We start from the raw sequence: 24,062 nt of genomic DNA, 5'->3' as shown, positions 1-24,062 counted from the left end.
CCACCACAAACCAATGCTGGCATTAAGATTGCACTGAATGAGTTGTACTAGGCCATAAATCAACAGGAAAACGCTCATCCAGATTCAGCGCTCCTAGTGGCCGGGGACTTTAATGCAGGGAAACTTAAATCCGTTCTACCTAATTTCTACCAGCATGTTAAATGTGCAACCAGAGGAAAAAAACTCTAGACCACCTTTACTCCACACACAGAGACGCATACAAAGCTCTCCCTCGCCCTCCATTTGGCAAATCTGACCATAACTCTATCCTCCTGATTCCTGCTTATAAGCAAAAACTAAAGCAGGAAGCACCAGTGACTAAGTTAATAAAAAAGTGGTCAGATGACGCAGATGCTAAGCTACAGGACTGTTTTGCTAGCACAGACTGGAACATGTTCCGGGATTCTTCAGACAGCATTGAGGAGTACACCACATCAGTCACTGGCTTCATCAATAAGTGCATCGATGATGTTGTCCCCACAGTGACCGTACGTACATACCCCAACCAGAAGCCATGGATTACAGGAAACATCCGCACTGAGCTAAAGGGTAGAGCTGCCGCTTTCAAGGAACGGGACTCTAACCCGACGCTTATAAGAAATCCCGCTATGCCCTCCGACGAACCATCAAACAGGCAAAGAGTCAATACAGGACTAAGATTGAATCGTACTACACTGGCTCTGACGCTCGTCGGATGTGGCAGGGCTTGAAAACTATTACAGACTACAAAGGGAAGCACAGCCGTGAGCTGCCCAGTGACACAAGCCTACCAGACGAGCTAAACCACTTCTATGCTCGCCCGAGGCAAGCAACACTGAAGCATGCATGAGAGCACCAGCTGTTCCGGATGACTATGTGATCACGCTCTCCGTAGCCGATGTGAGTAAGACTTTTGAGCAGGTCAACATTCACAAGGCTGCAGGGCCAGACGGATTACCAGGACGTGTACTCCGAGCATGTGCTGACCAACTGGCAAGTGTCTTCACTGACATTTTCAACATGTCCCTGACTGAGTCTGTAATACCAACATGTTTCAAGCAGACCACCATAGTCCCCGTGCCCAAGGACTCTAAGATAACCTGCCTAAATGACTACCGACCCGTAGCACTGACGTCTGTAGCCATGAAGTGCTTTGAAAGGCTGGTCATGGCTCACATCAACAGCATTATCCCAGAAACCCTAGACCCACTCCAATTTGCATACCGCCCCAACAGATCCACAGATGATGCAATCTCTATTGCACTCCACACTGCCCTTTCCCACCTGGACAAGAGGAACACCTACGTGAGAATGTTATTCATTGACTACAGCTCAGCATTCAACACCATAGTGCCCTCTAAGCTCATCACTAAGCTAAGGATCCTGGGACTAAACACCTCCCTCTGCAACTGGATCCTGGACTTCATGACGGGCCGCCCCCAGGTGGTAAGGGTAGGTAACAACACATCTGCCACACTGATCCTCAACACGGGGGCCCCTCAGGGGTGCGTGCTCAGTCCCCTCCTGTACTCTTTGTTCACCCATGACTGCATGGCCAGGCACGACTCCAACACCAACATTAAGTTTGCCGACGACACAACAGTGGTAGGCCTGATCACCGACAACGATGAGACAGCCTATAGGGAGGAGGTCAGAGACCTGGCCGTGTGGTGCCAGGACAACAACCTCTCCCTCAACGTGACCAAGACAAAGGAGATGATTGTGGACTACAGGAAAAAAAAGAGGACTGAGCACGCCCCCATTCTCATCGACGGGGCTGTAGTGGAACAGGTTGAGAGCTTCAAGTTCCTTGGTGTCCACATCACCAACGAACTATCATGGTCCAAACACACCAAGACAGTCGTGAAGAGGGCACGACAAAGCCTATTCCCCCTCAGGAGACTGAAAAGATTTGGCATGGATCCTCAGATCCTCAAAAAATTATACAGCTGCACCATCGAGAGCATCCTGACTGGTTGCATCACCGCCTGGTATGGCAACTGCTTGGCCTCCGACCGCAAGGCACTACAGAGGGTAGTGCGTACGGCCCAGTACATCACTGGGGCCAAGCTTCCTGCCATCCAGGACCTCTATACCAGGCGGTGTCAGAGGAAGGCCCTCAAAATTGTAAAAGACTCCAGCCACCCTAGTCATAGACTGTTCTCTCTGCTACCGCACGGCAAGCGGTACCGGAGAGCCAAGTCTAGTTCCAAAAGACTTCTCAACAGCTTCTACCCCCAAGCCATAAGACTCCTGAACAGCTAATCATGGCTACCCAGACTATTTGCACTGCCCCCCCCACCCCATCCTTTTTACGCTGCTGCTACTCTGTTAATTATTTATGCATAGTCACTTTAACTCTACCCACATGTACATATTACCTCAACCAGCCGGTGCCCCCGCACATTGACTCTGCAACGGTACCCCCCTGTATATATAGCCTCCCTACTGTTATTTTATTTTACTTCTGCTCTTTTTTTTCTCAACACTTTTTTTGTTGTTGTTTTATTTTTACGTTTTTGTTAAAAATAAATGCACTGTTGGTTAAGGGCTGTAAGTAAGCATTTCACTGTGATGTCTGCACCTGTTGTATTCGGCGCATGTGACCAATAACATTTGATTTGATTTGATTTGAAATGATTCAGTGACCACTCGTGCCCTGTGGATGGGGGCATTGTCATCCTATGGGGGCATAGCCATGGTAGCCAAAATAATTAAATATACTTTGCATTTCTCATTTACTCGTGTTTCCATTATTTTGGCAGTTACCTGTACATGCTAAAGCAAAATTAGGCCAGAAGTAAATTAATAATTCCAGCTAGAGTGCTAAGAGGAAAAGTATTAGCACATCAGGTCAGGCACAGGGAGTGTTGAACTGGTGCTGAACTTCAATGCCCTGCATTCAAGGCAGTATCTAGAGTGTCAGTATAGGTTAGTGCATGCTAACTCTGATAGTGATTATGAAAATCTTATGCGAACCCTGAACCTGTGTATCCACTCAACCAGTTAACCCTGACCCCTATAAATGACCCCTCACCAACATAAAAATACACTGAGTGTACCAAACATTAGGAACACCTTACTAATATTGAGTTCAACACCCTTTTGCCCTTAGAACAGCCTCAATTCGTTGGGCATGGACTCTACAAGTTGTCGAAAGCGTTCCACAGGGATGCTGGCCCATGTTGACTCCAATGCTTACCACAGTTGTGTCAAGTTGGCTGGATGTCCTTTGGGTGGTGGACCATTCTTGATACACACAGCAAACTGTTGAGTGTGAAAAACCCAGCAGCGTTGAAGTTCTTGATACATTCAAACCGCCTGGCACCTACTACCATACCCCGTTCAAAGGCTTTTGTCTTGCCCATTAACCCTCTGAATGGCACGCATACACAATCCATGTCTCAATTGTCTCAAGGCTTAAAAATCCTTCTTTAACCTGTCTCCTCCCCTTCATCTACACTGTTGAAGTGGATTTAACAAGTGACATCAATAAGGGATCATAGCTTTCACCTGGATGGTCTATGTCATGGAAAGAGCAGGTGTTCCTAGTGTTTTGTACACCCAGTGACATACTAGCAGGTAACTACTGAAATCAGGATTGGGTCAATTTGAATTGAAGTCAGTCAATTCAGAAAGTAAACTGAAATTCAAATTCTATAATTGAAAAATGGCATCCATTTTCAATGATTTGTCAATAAACGGAAAAGGAGAAGCTATTTATTTCAAACCTTTTCCATTTTTAAATTCAAACCACTTACTGAATTGACCCCAACCTTGATTGAAATGACCCCCTATAACTCAAACATACTAATAAACACTGAGTGTACAAAACATTATGTACACCTTCCTAATATTGAGTTGTACCGCCCCCCTTTGCCCTCAGAACAGCCTCAATTCGTCTGGGAATGGGCTCTACAAGGTGTCAAGCGTTCCACAGGGAGGCTGGCCCATGTTGACTCCAATGCTTCCCACAGTTGTGTCAAGTTGGCTGGATTTCCTTTGGGTGGTGGACCATTCTTGATACACATGGGAAACGGTTGAACGTGAAAAACCCAGCAGCATTGCAGTTCTTGACACAAAACTGATGCGCCTGGCACCTACAACCATACCCTGTTCAAAGGCACTTCAATCTTTTGTCTTGTCCATTCACCTTCTGAATGGCACACACACACAATCCATGTCTCAATTGTCTCAAGGCTTAAAATCCTTCTTTAACCTGTCTCCTCCCCTTCATCTACACTGATTGAAGTGACATCAATAAGGGATCATAACTTTCACCTGGATTCACCTGGTCAGTCTATGTCTTGGAAAGAGCAGGTGTTCTTAATGTTTTGTACACTCAGTGTATAGGCCTACTACAACATGTCAGCTCCAGACAGCATTGTAAACCATCAGGCAGAAACAAAGGCAGCAACCCATGTACAGCAATGTCAGGTCAGAACCCTGTGAGTCAACACACATCATCCAGCCCTCATTGCTTTTCACCTCACTCTCCCTTGTTTTTTTCTTCTGTTTTCACAAAGTCAGGAGGCTTTCGTTCCTGTTTTCACAAAGTCAGGAGGCTTTCGTTCCCGCTGGCTAACAGGTGCCTCTTATTGGTGCTGATGAAAACAGGAGGTCCCAGTATACGTCCCAAATGGCACCCTATTCCCAAAATAGTGCACTACTTTTGACCAAAGTTCTATGGAACCTGGTCAAAAGTACTGCACTACATAGGGGAGAGGGTGCCAATTCAGACACAGACACTGACTGCAGCCAGCCTCAACCCAGCCCGCCTGTCTGTGATTGGGAGTCCATATTTGATGTGGTACTAGCTGCTGTGTCATGCTTGGTGGAATATTCGGCGGAGCCGCAGCGCGAGCCAAAGCGGAGCAGATCAATGCAATTGGCAAATCAATTCAATGAACTGTAGCTGTGGTGTGTTTTTGCCCTTCTCTCCACATTTCTTCATTCTGTCTAAATCCTAGGTCCCAACGCCTCCCTCGGGATAATGACATTCCATAGCCCAGCCAATGCCCCTATAAATCAGACATCAGTAAGGGAGATATGAGCCTCGTTCCTGGCCGAGGCTGGAGAGCTGTGAGGCGGAGAGATGGTGAGGCAGAGTGGGTCTCGTTTGTTAAAGGTGCAATATGTAACTTTTTGGGCGACCCGACCAAATTCACATACAATTGTGAGTTATAGATATGTCATTCTCATTGAAAGCAAATCTAAGAAGCGGCATATCTGTTCTATGTGTGCTATTTCTATGCTTCACGTTCTTAAGTTTTGTTTTTGCGTCTTTTACTTTCAGTTTTGTACACCAGGCTCAAACACCTGAAAATACAATATTTTGGGTTATGGGAAAATATATTTCACAGCGGTTAAGATGGTACAATGATTCTCTGTACTATACTTGCTTGTTTTGTCACATAAATTGAAATTATTAGAATGTTAGTAATGGTGGAGCGATTTCTGCATAGTGCACCTTTAATTAATTAATTAATTAATTTATTAATTCATTACTCACTCTGTTATTTTGCACAAGACTGACACCATGTTCAAAGCAGTGCTATGTAGCAAGTGTCGTGCATGGTATAACCAAAATGACTGCTTTCACAATCAGCTATGATGGCGAATAGCCTGGCTGACGCGACCCGGGTAAAGTCAGGAGGACTTCGAGTTAGATGTTAGCCAGACTACATGGAGACAGCAGAGCAGTAAATGTTGTTTCAGCAGTTTACTAACCATATGCCAAACAAAAACGGTCTACTCCACACTGTTTATGGGACTGAAGTAAAAAAATAAAAAAATGCTATTTCTGCATTTCAAGCAGCATCAGTGCCCACATTTCTAAAACAGGTAGAGGGATTTGCCCTTTTGTCCTTTTGTCAGCAAGCAAGAAGAGGGAATTGTCTGTGCTTTAAGGAGCGAAACAGGATTTCCATGAGGAAGTGTCTGAGAAAAAGAATGAGAGAGAGAAAGCGAGAGAGAGAGTGTGACAGCAAAATAAACAGAGAGAGAGAGAGAGAGACACACACACATAGACAGAAAGTGAATTAGAGTGGAAGGCGAAGAGAGAGAGAATGCGAGACAGACAGAATGAAAGAATTAAAGGGAGAATGAGCATGGAGGTTAAGAGAGGGCAGGGTAGGCAAGGGAGGCAGGGGAGGCAAGGGAGGCAGGGGAGGCAGGGGGGAGAAGGGGGAGATGGGATGGAAGCAGCAATGCAATCCAAGGTCTCTCCTTAATCATTATCATTCAGCTGTCAGGCCTGGGCCAGGCTGGAGCCAGGCCTGGACAACCAAACCCAGACCCCATCTGCTCCTAATAAACTTAAACAAAGGCCTTAATTTGAATAAATGTGCCTTTTTCTCCTCCCCTCACTTTTTAATGCCTTTGCTCATCAAAGGGAGGGATATTGTTGAGGCTGGGTTTGGGGGGATGGAGTGGTGGGGAGGAAAAAGCTGGCTTGGACATGCCTGTCTATGCTCAAACTCATTTGGTGAGTCAGATGGTTCAGTGACAACCATTTTGTTGTGCTCTGTTATGACCTTCGATTGTAAAGTATAGTGTTGCGTAACCCTCTTTTGTAACGTCCACATGCATGCTTGTTTACCTTGAGAACAGGAAGACATTATGCATCCTCTATGGCCTCTAAAACTCTTTAAAGTACTAGCAAAATATCCCACTGGTTGCAAAACCTAATAGAACTGCATACAGGTAAGAGGTTAGGCGGTGTCAGAGGAAGGCCCCAGTGCATCAAGTGTGGAACCAACAGGACCCTGAACAGCTTCAACCCCCAAGCCATAAGACTGCTAAACAAGACTGTTAAATAGCCAATCAAATGGCTACAAGGACTACCTCATTTACCTTTTTTTGCACTAACTCTCTTGTACTGACTCTATGCACACACACTGGACTCTACCTACACAGTCACATACTCACACTGACATCCCAACACACACACCCTCGCACTACATACACCCACACACACACATAACATGCGCACACATGCATACTGGCGCCACACACACACACACTTTCACACTCACCACATATGCTGCTGCTACTGTCTATTATCTATCCTGTTGCCTAGTCACTTTACCCCTACCTACAGTGAGCTCCAAAAGTATTGGGACAGTGACAAATTATTTTTAATTATGCAATGACTATGAGGTAAAAGTGCAGACTGTCAGCTTTAATTTGAGACATGCTAACCTCTCATGATTACAATAACAGGTGAGTTTAGCATTTTTTTGGGTAATTATATTTATGTGTCTGTAACTTTCTCACTCATCATTATTCACGATTCATTCAGGATTATCCGTAATCATGGTAGCATCCACATTAATGTAGAAGTGTTTAGAAACATATTTTATTCTTATTTACAATAAAAGTGACTCAAAAATGACAATACATTATTTACCATTAATTTCTATTGGGCACAAAATAATCTGAAACACAACCAAAACAAACTGCAAATGCATCCAACAAGTTTGTAGAGTCACAACCTTGATGTAATCATCGTGTGCTAGGAATATGGGACCAAATAATAAACGTTTGACTACTTTAATACACATAAGTGAATTTGTTCCAATACTTTTGGTCTCCTAAAATGGGGGGACTATGTACAAAAAGTGCTCTAATTTCTAAACGGTTCAGATTAAAGCTGACAGTCTTCACTTTAACATCATAGTCATTGTATCATTTCAAATCCAAAGCGCTGGAGTACAGAGCCAAAACAACAAACAATTTGTCACTGTCCCAATACTTTTGGAGCTCACTGTATATGTACATAGCTACAGTACCTTGTACCTCTGCACATAGACTCTGTACTGGTACTTCCTGTATATAGCATGTTATTTTTACTCCTTATTGTTATTCACTGTTTATTTATTCCTTGTGTCACTATTTCAATTTTTTAATGAAATTTTTTTTCTTTAACTCTGCATTGTTGGAAAAAGGACCCGTAAGTAAGCATTTCACTGACAAATACAATTTGATTTGATTAATTGGCTAAAACTACCTGGGGATGATGCAACAAGCTATGTGCAGAACTCCATAGGAATTTATATGTTATATGAAGATACTGTGGGGAAATCTTTTAAGGATTCACATTAAACCAATCCTCTACAGACTAACCCTCTATATTCACTAGCTATCTTAATTGCCTTAGAAGTACATTTATATCACTTGCTTTCTTAAAAGTCCAAGTATAGGATGCAATACAAGCTAATACAGTGAAACAAACAGGTTTATGAATGCAATTAAAACCATTAATATTAGAATGCCACATTTACTAACACAACAAATTAAGAACCACAACACATTAAGATATAATACCCATTTCTAATCTCTTCTTCATATGGATAGAGTGCCGTATCAGTATGTTTTTGATGAATAACAGATTAACAGCCAGATTATCTTACCCCTAACATGGCCTATGCCACCCACACATGCACTGCAATCTGCTATACTGTTCTGAGAATCCACATCCCATATTGAAGAACTGAAAGTCCCTCATAAACTGCGTTTAATTCTGATATCTTTTTCACTAATTGGTCTTTTGACCAATCAGATCAGCTCTGGAAAAGATCAGAATGTTGTGCTAGACGTGTTGTGCTGCCAGGTTCTATTGAAAACAATCTCAGGTTTCATCAGCTCTAGAAAAGCAGTGGAACATGCCGGTAAGCAGTCATCCGACAATAATTAAATAACCTGGGTAATACTGATAAAGACCCTAGTTCAAGGGCATCACTGAAGCAAACCAAACATAGACAGGTTGAACTTCTGAACTTTTCTGTTGCCTCTCTATACCTTCACAAATGTAGACTCATATAGACCTATAATGGAACAATATAAAATAGGAAATTGTATTCTAATCTAAAAGCATTGAGCTGCAAGGAACATGCTGTAAAATCATGGATCCAATCACGGAGCTGCTGTATAGTACATTTCATCATACATTTACATTTGTCATTTAGCAACTTACAGAGCAACTTACAGTTAGTGCATTCATCTTAAGATAGCTAGGTGGGACAACCACATATCACAGTAAGTACATTTTCCTCAATAAAGTAGCAATCAGCAAAGTAAGAGGTGAGGTGGTGCTGTGGTATTATTTAAGATGGGGCTTCATTGATTGGAGCACCTGTGTCGTTGGAAACACCCCACCCTTCACCCCTCACGCCCATACCCCTCGTCATCAACCTCCTTCCACCATGCTCCAGAATCCTTTTAGCTCCAGCTTTGAAGCAAGTTCACTAGCTAGCCACAGCGGGCGTCACTCTGTACTCCACACTTACCGTACTCATTGTCATAAAAGACAATGAACTTCTGCCAGCGCAGCTCGCCGACCAGCGTGAGCATGACTTCGTTGAGGTGGACGGGCGGGCGCGCTGCTAGGGTGTAGCGCTGTCCGTCAGGACTGGGATTGAGCTGGCAGGCGGTGCGTGGAGAGCCCTCACCGCTGCGCTGGACGTACAGGTGCGGGATGTGCATGGCGTCCGTCAGGGATTGGAGGGCGCTGGCCGAGGCACAGCCCGTAGAGGTGACCAGAGCCAGGATGCCCTGGGTCATCAGCTCACAGGCTGGGAAAGGAGGTAGAGAGAGAGAGAGAGAGAGAGAGAGAGAGAGAGAGAGAGAGAGAGAGAGAGAGAGAGAGAGAGAGAGAGAGAGAGAGAGAGAGAGAGAGAGAGAGAGAGAGATAGGATTAGTACGGTAGAGTAAGCAGCCCATCAATCTAACTATAAAACACATACTGTATATTGTCATAAGAGGAAAATATAATATTATGAAAATCGAATTCTAGTCTTCAGTGAATCCTAATGCTCACATTACAGCTTTGAATGCATTGCCTTAGTCAACATAAGGAAATTATTAAGAATAATGATTAAGAAGAAACAGTTATTATAAAGAGAGTGACTGAGTCAATTGCTTTGTGACTTCCATTTGTAATCCCTCAGTTTAGATACACAACCACTGCCTGTAATAGCCTGTGTAGGCTTTGACAGTTCTACAGTGGACAGCTGACACAGATGATGCATTGCATTACAGTAACTATAAAGGGATCTGAGTCTCAATCCCCTGTAAAATCTCCTCGCTCTCTCCTCATGATTAGTGTGACCTTTTTCTGAATCTTCTCCACTATTTAGCTCACACACTCCCTCGTCAGACTTGGCAACCCTGAGCACTGACTGTTCTTCATTTTAGAGGTCCTGCAGAGTTAGGGCTAGTTATTTCCGGATGAGGGATTTTAAAAGTTTCTCTAAAGGTCTTTAAAAACGAGACACACAGGACTCAGAGTGATCTCAAGCCCATCCGTTCACAGCACCATGAGTCTGCAACAAAGGAGAAAAGCCAGTCTCACGCTAACACTCGCCCACTGCAAAGGGCTTATGTTACGTTGTCCGCCACAGCTTGAGTAGGACCTCCAGAGACTATGGCTTCGTGCCAAATGGCACCCTATTCCCTACATAGTGCACTACTTTTGAACAGAGCCCTATTGGTCCTGGTCAAAAGTGGTGCCCTATATAGGGTATGGGGTGCCATTTGGGATGGAACCCTAGGCTTGGACTGGGTGAATCCACAGAGTATAAGAGCATCGCTTTGGCTTTAAAACAAATACTGCTAATGAGGAAGTAATCAAAGAAAGCACAGCACTATTCACAGCCCTAAAGCATGATGGGATTGATCTGCTTCACTTCCCATGTCTTTCAAATAAAATCCCCCCTGTTCCTTTCCCCTGCTCCCCTGGTGACAACACATCCCAGGGCAAACACCCGGGAGCCCAGCCCAGGCCCCTAACCTCCACATCAGCCAACATAATGGATCTGCCAATTGGATTTTCTTGATTGTTTTAAAGCTACTCAAATAGTGTCAAATGACAATGAAATTAAAAGTGCCTCTAAAACCCGGCTGGGATCGATACAGGGTGAGGGGAAAATAGCGAGCAAAATTGTTTTTAATAAAAAGAGTGAATGGGGTCAAGCTGGGGTGAGAAGGAGGATTCATCGAATGAATGCCTGACACAAGACAAAAGAGATTGCTCATTGTCTGGCTGGCTATTACTCAAGGCAAATTGAGTTTTAATTCCTGTTACACTGAATTAAAAGCTCTGGTTTGTTGGTGGGTCTCCATGAATAGGACCTCTGCTCACTGTCTATGTGCCCCCTGATCCCCCTACATACAGGCTTTTACACACACACACACACACAAAGTATTGGGACAGTGACAAATGTTTTGTTGTTTTGGCTCTTTACTCCAGCATTTAGGATTTGATATTGTGTGAACCGTTTAGAAATTACAGCACTTTTGTACATAGTCCCCCCATTTTAGGGGACAAATTCACTTATGTGTATTAAAGTAGTCAAAAGTGTAGTATTTGGTCCCATATTCCAAGCACACAATGATTACATCAAGCTTGTGACTCTACTAACTTGTTGGATGCATTTTCTGTTTGTTTCAGATTATTTTGTGCCCAATAGAAATGAATGGTAAATAATGTATTGTTTCATTTTGGAGTCACTTTTATTGTAAAAAAAATAATTGAATATGTTTCTAAATACTTCTACATTAATGTGGATGCTACCATGATTACGGATAGTTGTGAATTAATTGTGAATAATGATGAGTGAGAAAGTTACAGACGCACAAATACACTATATATACAAAAGTATGTGGACACCCCTTCGAATTAGTGGATTCGGCTATTTCAGACACACCCATTGCTGACTGGTGTATAAACTCAAGCACACAGCCATGCAATCTTCATAGACAAACATTGGCAGTAGAATGGCCTTACTGAAGAGCTCAGTGACTTTCAACATGGCACCATCATAGGATACCACCTTTCCAACAAGTCAGTTTGTCACATTTCTGCCCTGCTAGGGCTGCCCCGGTCACCTGTAAGGGCTGTTATTGTGAAGTGGAAACGTCTAGGAGCAACAACGGCTCAACCGCGAAGTGGTAGGACACACAAGCTCATAGAACGGGACCACCAAGTGCTGAAGCGCACAGAGCGTAAAAATCGTCTGTCCTCGGTTGAAACACTCACTACCAAGTTCCAGACTGCCTCTGGAAGCAACGTCAGCACAAGAACTGTTCGTCGGGAGCTTCAAGAAATTGGTTTCCATAGCCGAGCAGCCGCACACAAGCCTAAGATCACCATGCGCGTAGGCTGGAGTGATGAAAAGCTTGCCACCATTGGACACTGGAGCAGTGTAAACGCGTTCTCTGGAGTGATGAATCACGCTTCACCATCTGGCAGTCTGACAAACTAATCTGGGTTTGGCGGATGCCAGGAGAACGCTACCTGCCCGAATGCATAGCGCCAACTGTAAAGTTGGGTGGAGGAGGAGTAATGGTCTGGGGCTGTTTTTCATGGTTTGGGATAGGCCCCTTAGTTCCAGTGAAGGGAAATCTTAACGCTACAGCATACAACGACATTCTAGACGATTCTGTGCTTCCAACTTTGTGGCAACAGTTTGGGGAAGGCCATTTCCTGTTTCAGCATGACAATGTGACCGTGCACAAAGCGAGGTCCATACAGAAATAGTTTGTTGAGATCTGTGTGGAAGAACTTGACTGGCCTGCACAGAGCCCTGACCTCAACTCCATCGAACGCCTTTGGGATGAATTGGAACGCCGACTGCGAGCCAGGCCTAATCGCCCAACATCAGTGCCCAACCTCAGTAATGCTGTTGTGGCTGAATGGAAGCAAGTCCCCGCAGCAATGTTCCAACATCTAGTGGAAAGCCTTCCCAGAAGAGTGGAGGCTGTTATAGCAGCAAAGGGGGGAACCAACTCCATATTAATGCTCGACAAGCAGGTGTCCACATACTTTTAGTCATGGAGCGTATCATACCCCCAAGACATGCTAACCTCTCACCATTAAAATTTATTTTATTTATTTTATTTCACCTTTATTTAACCAGGTAAGCCAGTTGAGAACAAGTTCTCATTTACAACTGCAACCTGGCCAAGATAAAGCAAAGCAGTGTGCTAAAAACAACAACACAGAGTTACATATGGGATAAACAAAACGTACAGTCAAAAACACAATAGAAAATCTATATACAGTGTGTGCAAATAATAGGCAGAAAAAAAATAACAGAGGTTAGAATTTTTTTGGGGTATGAAATGTATGACTCTGTAACTTTCTCACTAATCATTATTCACGATTCATTGATTATCCGTAATCATGTTAGCCTCCACATTAATGTAGAATTGTTTAAAAACATATTCTATTCTTATTTACAATAAAAGTGACTCCAAAATGACACAATACATTATTGACCATTCATCTCTATTGGGCACAAAATAATCTGAAACACAACCAAAACAAACAGCAAATGCATCGAAACAAATTTGTAGAGTGACAAGCCTGATGTAGTAACTTTAATACACATATATGTGAATTTGTTCCAATACTTTTGGTCCCCTAAAATAGGGGGACTATGTACAAAAAGTGCTGGGATTTCTAAATGATTTACCCGATATGGAGGGAAATACTCTCAAATTATTAAAGCTGACAGTCTGCACTTTAACCTATTAGTCATTGCATTATTTCAAATCCAAAGTGCTGGAGTACAGAGCTAAATCAACAACAACATTCTCACTGTCCAAATACTTTAGGAGCTCCCCGTAGTTCACTAAACACCTCACCCCATGCTCTTGGGGCCTGAGAACAAATTAGTGATTGAGGCTCCAGCACAGCATCCCATTAGTGAGTAATCCATTTTCTTGAGTCTAGACACGGCACTCATGTCCTATTGGAGTGTTATAATTGCTAATGAGTTTTTCTCCAAAAAGTGCTAACGTGTGCATCAAAATTAATTATCTTTATAAAATACCATTCTTTCACACCACCACAACATGGCTGTTTCTAAGCATTGATTTGCTGAGTCATACCATCATGGTACTTTTGATATAAATGCATCGGATGGTAGGCGCCAAAAATAGTATTCCACAAGAAATGTTATGGAGAACGGGAGTAGACTTCAGAGGAAAGAGAATCGTCTCGAGAGCTGAGGGCACATATCCCAATGTCATTTTCCATTTTCATCCTCCATGCTCAGGTACAAGAAATCAGGCCAGGAAATCAACATGATTCAAGAGACTAGTTAATGTGACATCCAGGAAGATATCATTGGATTCACCGAAGAGGGGTACACCAGACTGCTGTAAATTGAACACATGCTTCACCGGATTATGGTAAATGGGTTTCATCTGCTCTAAATCAATTGGGTCCCAAAACAGAGCAGAGAGGGAAACAGCATCCCTAAGAAAATGCAACCTGAAATCTCAGGTGTCTGCAATCTCCCCAATTGCTTATTCAAGAAATAGGATGACCCTGTATTCCACCAATCTAAAGTCTGCATACTGATCTATATTCATCAAATGCCCTCACTCCAACTTCAGCGGGCCCCTGTGCCATTACTGTAGGTAGACAATTAGCTTCATTTCATTTCAGCGCCAGTTCACTTCAGATGCAGCACCAATGGGTTGAAATTCTAATCTACAGCTTAAATGTGTCTGTGTCTGTCTGTCTGTCTGTCTGTCTGTCTGTCTGTCTGTCTGTCTGTCTGTCTGTCTGTCTGTCTGTCTGTCTGTCTGTGTCCTCCTCCAATTCATTCCCCAATCTTCCTTTGGTTCATTAGTGTGAGAGAGGGAAATGTCACAGGCAGATTGTGTGCGGCATGAGCCTCAGCTTTGATGTGTATTCCACAGACGACACAGGCTGCGACGCTGTGCCGTGACAGCCACTGGAGGATGGGAGCGTCATTGGTAAGAAGTAATGATCTATTAACGAGTGGAGGAGGCACTAAGACATGCCAGAGGCCCTCATCCATCACCCATAGACATCTCAGGGACAATGCCATTTTTCACCAGCAAAACAGGAGGAGGCAGTGTTTGGGGGAAATTCAGGCTGATGACACGTGTTCCAGGCTGCGTCCGAAATGGGCACCCTATTCCCTACATAGTGCAATACTTTTGGCTCTGGTGGGACGTAACCCCAGTTTATCCTCAGAATCCATTTCAGTAACGCCACAGAACATAAAAGGATCCTAATTATTAATATGTGTCCCACATTTGCATATCGTTTTTTACTGTGTTTTCTAATTGAAATGATGCAGTAATAATTTCATTTTGATTTGTCTCTAAGCCCTCCATCAGAGTCTCTGAAACCATCTATTCAGTGGATTAGGGTAATGTAACATCAACAGCATTGTCTCTCACAATTAATCCCACTCACTTGAACTACATTAAAATATTAAAGAATAACAATTATTGGGTTCAAAGCAGACACTTCATTCATTAACTTTGGAATGTCTGGTTTTAGTTGAAAGATACAACAATAAAACAAACATACAGTATTCCTACACTAGAGGGCTTCTGAATGCCTCGTGGCACAATCAGAACTCTCCTAGCCTGGTGGTCCAGTCTGTTTGTGCCTCTCTGCATTCGTTCATTGACATGCCAGACATATAATAAGTATATTGTATGTACTGTATAACAATGGTAGTTGGCTACATCACATACAAAGTAGGACCAGTCAAGAATTATCCATCCTGTCCAGTAATTGACATGCCAAACATGTACACTACATGGCCAAAAGTATGTGGGCACCTGCGCGTCGAACATCTCATTCCAAAATCATGGGCATTAATATGGAGTTGGTCCCATTTTGCTGCTATAACAGCCTCCACTCTTCTGGGAAGGCTTTCCTCTGGATGTTGGAACATTGCTGCGGGAACTTGCTTCCATTCAGCCACAAGAGCATAAGTGAGGTCGGGCACTGATGTTGGGTGATTATGCCTGGCTCACAGTCGGTGTTCCAATTCATCCAAAAGGCGTTCGATGGGGTTGAGGTCAGGGCTCTGTGCAGGCCAGTCAAGTTCTTCCACAATGACCTCGACAAACCATTTCTGTATTGACCTCGCTTTGTCCATGGGAGCATTGTCATGCTGAAACATTAAAGGGCCTTCCCCAAACTGTTGCCAGAAAATTGGAAGCACCGAATCGTCTAGAATGTCATTGTATGCTGTAGCATTAAGATTTCCCTTCAATGGAAATAAGGAGCCTAGCCCGAACCATGAATACCAGCCTCACACCATTATTCCTCCTCAACCAAACTTTACAGTTGGCACTATGCATTTGGGCAGGTAGCGTTCTCCTGGCATCCGCCAAACCCAGATTCAACCGTCGGACTGCCAGATGGTGAAGAATGATTAATCACTCCAGAGAACACGTTTCCACTGCTCCAGAGTCCAATGGTGGTGAGCTTTACACCACTCCTGCCGACGCTTAGCATTACGCATGGTGATCTTAGGCTTGTGTGCAGCTGCTCGGCCATGAAAAGCCATTTCATGAAGCTCCCAACGAAAAGTTATTGTGCTGATATTGCTTCCAGAGGCAGTTTGGAACTTCGTAGTGAGTGTTGCAACCGAAGACAGACGATTTTTACATGCTGCGCGCTTCAGCACTCAGCAGTCCCGTTCTGTGAGCTTGTGTGGCCTACCACTTCGCAGCTGAGCCGTTGTTGCTGCTAGACGTTTTCACTTCACAATAACAGCACTTACAGTTGACCGGGGCAGCTCTAGCAGGGCAGAAATTTGACTAACTGACTTGGTGGAAAGGTGGCATCCTATGACGGTGTCACGTTGAAAGTCACTGAACTCTTCAGTACGGGCCACTCTACTGCCAATGTCTGTCTATGGAGATTGCATGGCTGTGTGCTCGATGTGGCTGCAGTAGCTGAATCCACTCATTCGAAGGGGTACTTTTGGCTATGTAGTGTATATGTACTGTATAACAATGATAGTTGTCTAGAGGACGTACACAGTAGGACAAGGTTAGAATTTCAGAATTCTCCATCCTGTGAAGTGACTTTGAGAACACACAGACAGAGCCAGTCTCTCTAAATGCAGCAGTGTGTGTCTCTCAGTGCGGAGAGAGAGAGGGGGTAAAGGTGGACTCCAGGCCCCAGCAGGAGAGGGCTGCCGGGGGAATAAGAGGGCTTGCACGGAGGCCTCAAATCAAGGGCACACTCATTTCTCCTCTTCTACACAATCAACTCCAGAGCAGAAGGATGGAAACCCTCAATGACCTTACAGTACCTCAGAACCTCCCACCTAACCAGAGTATAAGAACTCCCTAGAGAGGCTCAAAGAGACTATATGCATGGTTATTAGAAGGAAGGGGAGGAATATCTTAATAATGTATTGACAAAGGACTATTCATTTACATAATATCAGGGAATTGCTTGATCTATATAATTGGAAGTTTTGATCGTGATTGTTGCTGCATCACCCCTATGTCAATATCAATCCTCTTTGATGAGGGTTAATAAGAAAAAATATATAGATAATATCTCAAAACAAGACAATACTTATTTACGTGTACGTCAGGACAATCAATTTCCCATTGAGCAAATCAATGTTGATGGCTGAGCCCTTTTCAGCTGTAAGTGGGCATTCAATGCCATCTTTCCCTTTTACGCATGGCCACAGCAATGCTTTTAAAAATTCCTTTGTGCGATTCTGAGCAGCTAGAAGATTAGAGCAGCATTTTGTGTGAAATGCAACGCTCTGATTCCCCCTTTTGTTGACTGCTGTATTCACATCTCCTTCACGGAACACTTGCCATCCAGGCAGAAAGCAATGCAGATTATTGTGAGAGTGAATGGCCATTTGAATACAATTTGAATACCAATCTCCTCACAATCATACGATACAAGATGAAACAACCCTTGGTGTCATGATCACAGAATATCTTTTTACCGTCACCACCGTGCCTCGATGCCTTAAAAACAATGCAACGGTTTAACGAGGCAGTAACACCTGCACATCTAAATCAAGGAGATGAGGAAACATAATGCTCAACCGAGGAGACCAGCTGATTTGAAAGCACAAAAGCACCACTGATCTGAATGAAAGGGGGCTCTTTCTCTCCTATTCAGAGATGCTGCATTGTGAAGAACTTAGCCAGATCATAAAGCAGAGATACTAATGAGTTAGATGATATCAGAGTTCTCATCAATATGATATCTAATTACAGACATTAATTTATGACAAAGAGGGGATCAACCACGGGCGCAGTGTGGCATCTGGCCTTTGTGTTGTTTAGTGTCTTTGTTAAGAGCTGATCACAAAACAGATGATAGAGTCCAGTAGAGTGACACTCAGCTGGCTGCATCACTCTCTAATGTTTGATATACAGTGGCTTGCAAAAGTATTCACCCTCCTTGTCATTTTTCCTATTTTGTTGCCTTACAACCTGGAATTAAAATGGATTTTTGTGGGGTTTGTATCATTTGATTTGCACAAAATGCCTACATGACTTTGAAGATGCAAAATATTTTTTATTGTGAAACAAGCAAGAAATAAGACAAAATAATTGAAAACTTGAACGTGCATAACTATTCACCCCCCCAAAGTCAATACTTTGTAGAGCCACCGTTTGCAGCAATTACAGCTGCATGTCTCTATAAGCTTGGCACATCTAGCCACTGGGATTTTTGCCCTTTCTTCAAGGCAAAACTGCTCCAGCTCCTTCAAGTTGGATGGGTTCTGCTGGTGTACAGCAATCTTTAAGTCATACCACATATTCTCAATTGGATTGAGGTCTGGGCTTTGACTAGGCCATTCCAAGACATTTAAATGTTTCCCCTTTAACCACTCGAGTGTTGCTTTAGCAGTATGCTTAGGGTCATTGTCCTGCTGGAAGGTGAACCTCCGTCCCAGTCTCAAATATCTGGAAGACTGAAACAGGTTTCCCTCAAGAATTTCCCTGTATTTAGCACCATCCATCATTCCTTCAATTATGACCAGTTTCCCAGTCCCTGCCGATGAAAAACATCCCCACAGCATGATGCTGCCACCACCATTCTTCACTGTGGGAATGGTGTTCTCGGGTGATGAGAGGTGTTGGGTTTGCGCCAGACATAGCGTTTTCCTTGATGGCCAAAAAGCTCAATTTTAGTCTCATCTGACCAGAGTACCTTCTTCCATATGTTTGGGCAGTCTCCCACTTGGCTTTTGGCGAACACCAAACGTGTTTGCTTATTTTTTTCTTTAAGCAATGGCTTTTTTCTGGCCACTCTTCCATAAAGCCCAGCTCTGTGGAGTGTGCGGCTTAAAGTGGTCCTATGGACAGATACTCCAATCTCTGCTGTGGAGCTTTGCAGCTCCTTCAGGGTTATCTTTGGTCTCTTGGTTGCCTCTCTGATTAATGCCCTCCTTGCCTGGTCTGTGAGTTTTGGTGGGCGGCCCTGTCTTGGCAGGTTTTTGTGGTGCCATATTCTTTCCATTTTTTAATAATGGATTTAATGGTGCTCCATGGGATGTTAAAAGTTTGATATTTTTTTATAACCCAATCCTGATCTGTACTTCTCCACAACTTTGTCCCTGACCTGTTTGGAGAGCTCCTTGGTCTTCATGGTGCCGCTTGCTTGGTGGTGCCCCTTGCTTACTGGTGTTGCAGACTCTGGGGCCTTTCAGAACAGGTGTATATATACTGAGATCATGTGACAGATCATGTGACACTTAGATTGCACACAGGTGGACTTTATTTAACTAATTATGTGAAGGTAATTGGTTGCACCAGATCTTATTTAGGTGCTTCATAGCAAAGGGGGAGAATACATATGCACGCACCACTTTTCCGTTATTTATTTTTTAGAATTTTTTGAAACAAGTTATTGTTTTCATTTCACTTCACTAATTTGGACTATTTTGTGTATGTCCATTACATGAAATCCAAATAATCAATAATAATAATCAAATCAATTTAAATTAGAGGTTGTAATGCAACAAAATAGGAAAAATGCCAAGGGGGAAGAATACTTTTGCAAGGCACTGTATACTGAACAAAAATATAAACTCAACATGCAACAATTTCAATGATTTTACTGAGTTACAGTTCATATAAGGAAATCAGTCAATTGAAATAAATTCATTAGGCCCTAATCTATGGATTTCACATGACTGGGCAGCGGCGCAGCCATGGGTGGGCCTGGGAGGGCATAGGCCCACCCACTGGGGAGCCAGGTCCAGCCAATCAGAATGAGTTTTTCCCCTCAAAAGGTCTTTATTGCAGACAGAAATACACTTCAGTTTCATCAGCTGTCCGGGTGGCCAGTCTCAGACGATCCCGCAGATGAAGAAGCCGGATGTGGAGATCCTGGGATCACTAAGAGGAATGTGAACAAATTTGTGCACAACATTTGAGATAAATGTTTTTGTGCGTATGGAACATTTCTGGGATCTTTTATTTCAGCTCATGAAACATGGGACCAACACTTTACATGTTGCGTTTATATTTTTGTTCCGTATATATAATAACAACCCGCCCCTTTGAAATGATGGTTAATGAGAGAAAAAGTGGTGCACAGTTTGTGACATCCTGATGAAGGCATTGAACGACAAAATTAGTTTGATTATTATCATAAGCATTATTTTTCATTGAGTTCCAAGAGTGGCTGAATATCTCCTACAGTTACTCAGTTCCTTTGTTGGACTGTACAGTACAGAACGTGACAACCTACCTGAGTTAAATGTAAAATAACAGTAATAATAGAAAACACATCGTACCAATCACTCAACGATGGTGTGTGTGATTAGAGTATTAGGTAACACTTTACTGTAGGTGCCCTTATTCGTGCATTTACAAACAGCTATATAACACATTAGAACATTTGTCATAAGCTGCCATAAGTAGTTTTCAATAGTATGGCATAAGAAGTTATAAAACTAGTTATAATGGGTGTTATAGATGACCGTTCATCCTGTTGTCTTATGCTCTATTGTCAACTGTTAATAACTGCTATTACACAGTCTGCATGACAACTCATGTCATATGTTATTACATACTACTTAAGGGTCTTGAAAGCGTTATATAATTTACTAAACTCTGTGTCACATTAAATTGAATGGAATGATGGTTGTCATGACCATGTCATATGCCGTTATAGAGTGTGCACAGACACCTTAAGCAAAGTTACATTATTTAAAGTGTTATAAAACTGTTATGAATTTGCTTTATACCATAGGATGAGTTGAGAGTATCTCAAAACCATTCAGGATCTCCAAGAAACAAATGGGAGCACATACAGTGCCTTCAGAAAGTTTTCACACCCCTTGACTTTTTCCCCCCAAAATTGTGTTGCAGCCTTAATTAAAAATTCATTAAATTGAGATTGTTTTGTCACTGGCTTACACACAATACCACATAATGTCAATGTGGACTTCATAATTAAATATTAAAAACTTTAATGTCTTGAGTCAATAAGTATTCAATGCCTTTGTTATCATTTTACATTTTAGTCATTTAGCAGACGCTCTTATCCAGAGCGACTTACAGTTAGTGAGTGCATACATAATTTGTTTATTTTTCATACCCCCATGGGAATCGAACCCACAACCCTGGCGTTGAAAACACCATGCTCTACCAACTGAGCTACATCCCTGCCAGCCATTCCCTCCCCTACCCTGGACGACACTGGGCCAATTATGCGCCGCCCCATGGGTCTCCCAGTCGCGGCCGGCTACGACAGAGCCTGGATTCGAACCAGGATCTCTAGTGGCACAGCTAGCCTAAATAAGTTCAGGAGTAAAAATGTGCTTAACAAGTCACATAATAAGTTGCATGGACTCACTCTGTGTGCAATAATACTGTTTAACTCTCACGCCCTGGCTCTGGGGACACTGTTATGTTGAGCCAGGGTGTGTAATTCTATGTTTGTATTTCTATGTTGGCCTGAGTGACTCCCAATCAGAGGCAACGAGTGTCAGCTGGTTGTCTCTGATTGGGAGCCATATTTAACTGTCTGTCTTTCACTTTGTGTTTGTGGTTTCTTGTTCTTGTTCGGTTTGTGTTATACCGTAGACATCACATTATCGTCCGTTGTTTTGATCGTGTGATCATTCTATTAATAAATATGTACGCATTCAACGCTGCGCCTTGGTCTCTCCCTGACGTTCGTGACAGAAGAAACCACCAGAACTGGACCAAGCAGCCTAGTGAGGAGCAGAGTGGGTGGACTTGGGAACAGTGGAGGCAGAGCTTCGACTGGGTCAAGCCGAATGAGGAGCTGAATGGTGGAGATTGGAAGCAGAAGAGCGAGAGTTGGGCGAGAATTATCGAGGCCTGGCCCACGGGGAGGAGAGACTCCCAGAAAATGTTTAGGGGGGGGCTTACGACGTCGGACCAGCAGGAGGCCGCGATGGAGCGGCCCAGCGGGTTGCCAGAGGAGGCCGCCAGGTTACGGGGGCCACTGGTCGAAGAGGGGATGGAGGATGTAGAGGCACGGCGAGAGGTACTGGCGTGTGTTGCCAGTCCGGTCCGGCCCGTTCCAGATCCCGGTGTAGGGCCAGTGGTGTGTGTCCCCAGTACGGTCCGGGTCCATTCCTGCTCCCCGCACCAAGTCTGTGGTGCGTTTGCGTCAGCCCTGTCCGGCCCGTTCCTGCTCTCCGCACCAAGTCTGTGGTGCGCGTCGCCAGCCCAGTCCGGCCCATTCCTGCTCCCCGCACCAAGTCTGTGGTGCGTTTGGTCAGCCCTGTCCGGCCCGTTCCTGCTCTCCGCACCAAGTCTGTGGTGCGCGTCGCCAGCCCAGTCCGGCCCATTCCTGCTCCCCGCACCAAGTCTGTGGTGCGTTTCGTCAGCCCTGTCCGGCCCGTTCCTGCTCTCCGCACCAAGTCTGTGGTGCGCGTCGCCAGCCCAGTCCGGCCCATTCCTGCTCCCCGCACCAAGTCTGTGGTGCGTTTCGTCAGCCCTGTCCGGCCCGTTCCTGCTCTCCGCACCAAGTCTGTGGTGCGCGTCGCCAGCCCAGTCCGGCCCATCCAAGCTCCCCGCACCAAGTCAGTGGTGCGCTTCGTCAGCCCGGTCCGGCCCGCTCCTGCTCCCCACACCAAGCCAGTGGTGTGCGTCGTCGGTCCGGCATGGCCCGTGCCTGTTCCCCTGGTGCCTGGTCCGGCACCGGTCAGATGCGTTACGCCGGAGCTAGAGCAATCCGCTCCATCAGTGTGCAGTCCAGCTCCCGGCCAGCGGGGCCAGACCGGACCAGGGGTACTTTGGGGGTTGGAGAGGGAGTGGGGATCAGGCCGGAGCCGGATCCGCCGCCAAGGCGGAGTGCCCACCCGGTCCCTCCCCTGTGGTATTTAGTTGGCGCGGTCGGAGTCCGCGCCTTTAGGGGGGGGTACTGTCACGCCCTGGCTCTGGGGACACTGTTATGTTGAGCCAGGGTGTGTAATTCTATGTTTGTATTTCTATGTTGGCCTGAGTGACTCCCAATCAGAGGCAACGAGTGTCAGCTGGTTGTCTCTGATTGGGAGCCATATTTAACTGTCTGTCTTTCACTTTGTGTTTGTGGTTTCTTGTTCTTGTTCGGTTTGTGTTATACCGTAGACATCACGTTATCGTCCGTTGTTTTGATCGTGTGATCATTCTATTAATAAATATGTACGCATTCAACGCTGCGCCTTGGTCTCTCCCTGACGTTCGTGACATTAACATATTTTTGAATGACTACCTCATCTCTGTACCCCACACATACAATTATCAGGGGATGTAGCTCAGTTGGTAGAGCATGGCGTTTGCAACGCCAGGGTTGTGGGTTCGATAAAATAATGTATGCACTAACTGTAAGTCGCTCTGGATAAGAGCGTCTGCTAAATGACTAAAATGTAATGTAAATGTAATCTGTAAGGTCCCTCAGTCGAGCAGTAAATTTCAAACACAGATTCAACCACAAAGGCCAGGGATGTTTTCCAATGCCTCACAAAAAGGGCACCTATTGGTAGATGGGTAGAAAATAAAAATAAAAAGACATTGAATATGACTTTGAGCATTGTGAAGTTATTAATTACACTTTGGATGGAGTATCAACACACCCAGTCACTACAAAGATACAGGCATCCTTCCTAACTCAGTTGCCAGAGAGGAAGGAAACTGCTCAGGGATTTCACCATGAGGCCAATGGTGACTTTAAAACAGTTGAATGGCTGTGATAGGAGAAAACTGAGGATGGATCAAGAACATTGTAGTTACTTCAAAAAAGCAATTAACTTTTTGTCCTGAATACAAAGTGTTATATTTGG

General features: G+C 44.1%; 1 protein-coding gene across 1 annotated transcript in view; it reads right to left on the bottom strand.

Moving 5' to 3' along the window:
* Window positions 1–24,062, bottom strand: part of LOC121547303 (glutamate receptor ionotropic, delta-1) — a 509,157-nt gene that overhangs the window by 244,722 nt on the left and 240,373 nt on the right. Inside the window, exon 3 of the mRNA XM_041858495.2 lies at window positions 9,270–9,554. Coding sequence (XP_041714429.1) covers window positions 9,270–9,554 — 285 coding nt within the window. The remainder of the gene's footprint in view (window positions 1–9,269; window positions 9,555–24,062) is intronic.

This window comes from Coregonus clupeaformis, chromosome 31 (assembly GCF_020615455.1).
Source record: "Coregonus clupeaformis isolate EN_2021a chromosome 31, ASM2061545v1, whole genome shotgun sequence".
Lineage (NCBI taxonomy): Eukaryota > Metazoa > Chordata > Actinopteri > Salmoniformes > Salmonidae > Coregonus > Coregonus clupeaformis.
Note: the sequence above shows the minus strand (reverse complement) of the source record. Positions and strands in the feature narration are given on the sequence as shown.